This window comes from Colobus angolensis, unplaced genomic scaffold, assembly GCF_000951035.1.
Source record: "Colobus angolensis palliatus isolate OR3802 unplaced genomic scaffold, Cang.pa_1.0 Scaffold49, whole genome shotgun sequence".
NCBI classification, from domain to species: Eukaryota; Metazoa; Chordata; class Mammalia; order Primates; family Cercopithecidae; genus Colobus; species Colobus angolensis.
In genome coordinates this window covers 3,567,376-3,568,946 of record NW_012118376.1, presented here as the reverse complement: position 1 = coordinate 3,568,946, position 1,571 = coordinate 3,567,376, and the positions used below count along the sequence as shown (strand labels likewise).

General features: G+C 42.5%; 1 protein-coding gene across 1 annotated transcript in view; it reads left to right on the top strand.

Moving 5' to 3' along the window:
- Nucleotides 1-1,169, top strand: part of SV2C (synaptic vesicle glycoprotein 2C) — a 280,355-nt gene extending 279,186 nt beyond the window's left edge. Inside the window, exon 13 of the mRNA XM_011959231.1 lies at nucleotides 351-1,169. Coding sequence (XP_011814621.1) covers nucleotides 351-387 — 37 coding nt within the window. The 3' untranslated portion in view covers nucleotides 388-1,169. The remainder of the gene's footprint in view (nucleotides 1-350) is intronic.
- The last annotated feature ends 402 nt before the right edge of the window (nucleotides 1,170-1,571 follow it).

Here is a 1,571-nt window from a genome sequence, read left to right as displayed (position 1 = left end):
TCTCGGCCTCCCAAAGTGCTGGGATTACAGGCTTGAGCCACCGCGCCCAGCCTACTTTACATTTTTCATGTAATACATTTGCACTTATTAATATTGCTCCCATGTGTCATTTAAACAGCCTTATAGAATCAAAGCATATTGAAATTCTTTTTTTTATTTTTACTTTTTTTTTTTTTTTTGAGACAAGGTCTTGCTCTGTTGCCCAGGCTAGAGTGCAATAGTGACATGATCATAGCTCACTGTAACCCTGAACTGGGCTCAAGTGATCCTTTTGCCTCCGCCATCCCAGAAGCTAGGACTACAGGTGCCAGTCACCAGGCCCAGCTAATTTTTTAATTTTTTTTTTGTAGACACAGAGTCTTGCCATGTTGCCCCTGCTGGTCTTGAACTCCTGGCCTCAAGCGATTCTCCTGTCTCAGCCTCCCGAAGTTCTGGGAGTACAGTCTTGAGCCACTGCACCTGGTTTTCTTTCCATTTTTGAGGATTACAATTGCTTGAGATTTTCCAAATATATTATACAAGGTCTTTCTAAGAACTTAGTAGATTTCTTTATTGTGGTCTTTTTTCTCTCTTTTGCCTTGTAGAAATATCCCACAAAGTGAAGTAACCAAGTCAACAAGTGTGAACAATTTTACAGCTCTTGTTAAATTTACTAGACAGCTCTCAGGAACGACAGAGCCAGTTTACAGCAGGAGCCATTAGTGGGTGTGGACCTCTTTTCTAACATCTGCTTCTAAACTTGGCTTTATCATAGAAAGAGATAAAATCATTACAAACAATTTGAAGGAATTCTTTGTCTTATAAAAAACATTCTGAAAACCTTCCTGTATTCCCACTAGTAGGTATAGTTAACCTTGTAACTCCACAAACAGACCCCTTTACACACCTGCCTGGGGGCCTTTGTTTTTGCTTGCCCCTCTCTGAAATGCTCTCTCCAGGTGATTAAGTGGCTTGCTCCTTTACTTAGCTGTCTACTCAGGTAAAATCTTAACCAAGATGCCTTTACTCTTCACCCTACTTAAAATGTCCCTCTGCCCCACCCTGAGACTTTTAACTTGCATAGCCCTCATCATCACCTGACATAATATGTACTTCTTTGTTTTTATAGATATTATCTGTGCCCCTCCACTAGGACGTCCATTTCATGGGAATAAAGACTTTGTCTCTTTCATTTGCTTCTATATTCCCAGTGCCACGAAGATGCCTCGTACATAGTAAATGCTCACTAACTATGGTGGAACTAATGAGTGAGTGACTGAAGCAAGTGTCTGATTACATCATCATTAATTGCTTGGCATTCTGGAGTTAGTGCTGAAAAGCTGTGCAAGGCTAATTGGTGGGGCTAAAAAGTTTGCTGGCCGGTGTCATGGTTCATGCCTGTAATGCTAGCACTTTGGGAAGCCGAGGCGGGAGGATCACGAGGTCAGGAGTTCGAGACCAGCCTGGCCAACATAGTGAAACCCCATCTCTACTAAAAATACAAAAATTAGCTGGATATTAGCCGGGTATGGTGGCACGCACCTGTAGCCCCAGCTACTCGGGAGGCTGAGGCAGGAGAATCACTTGAACCT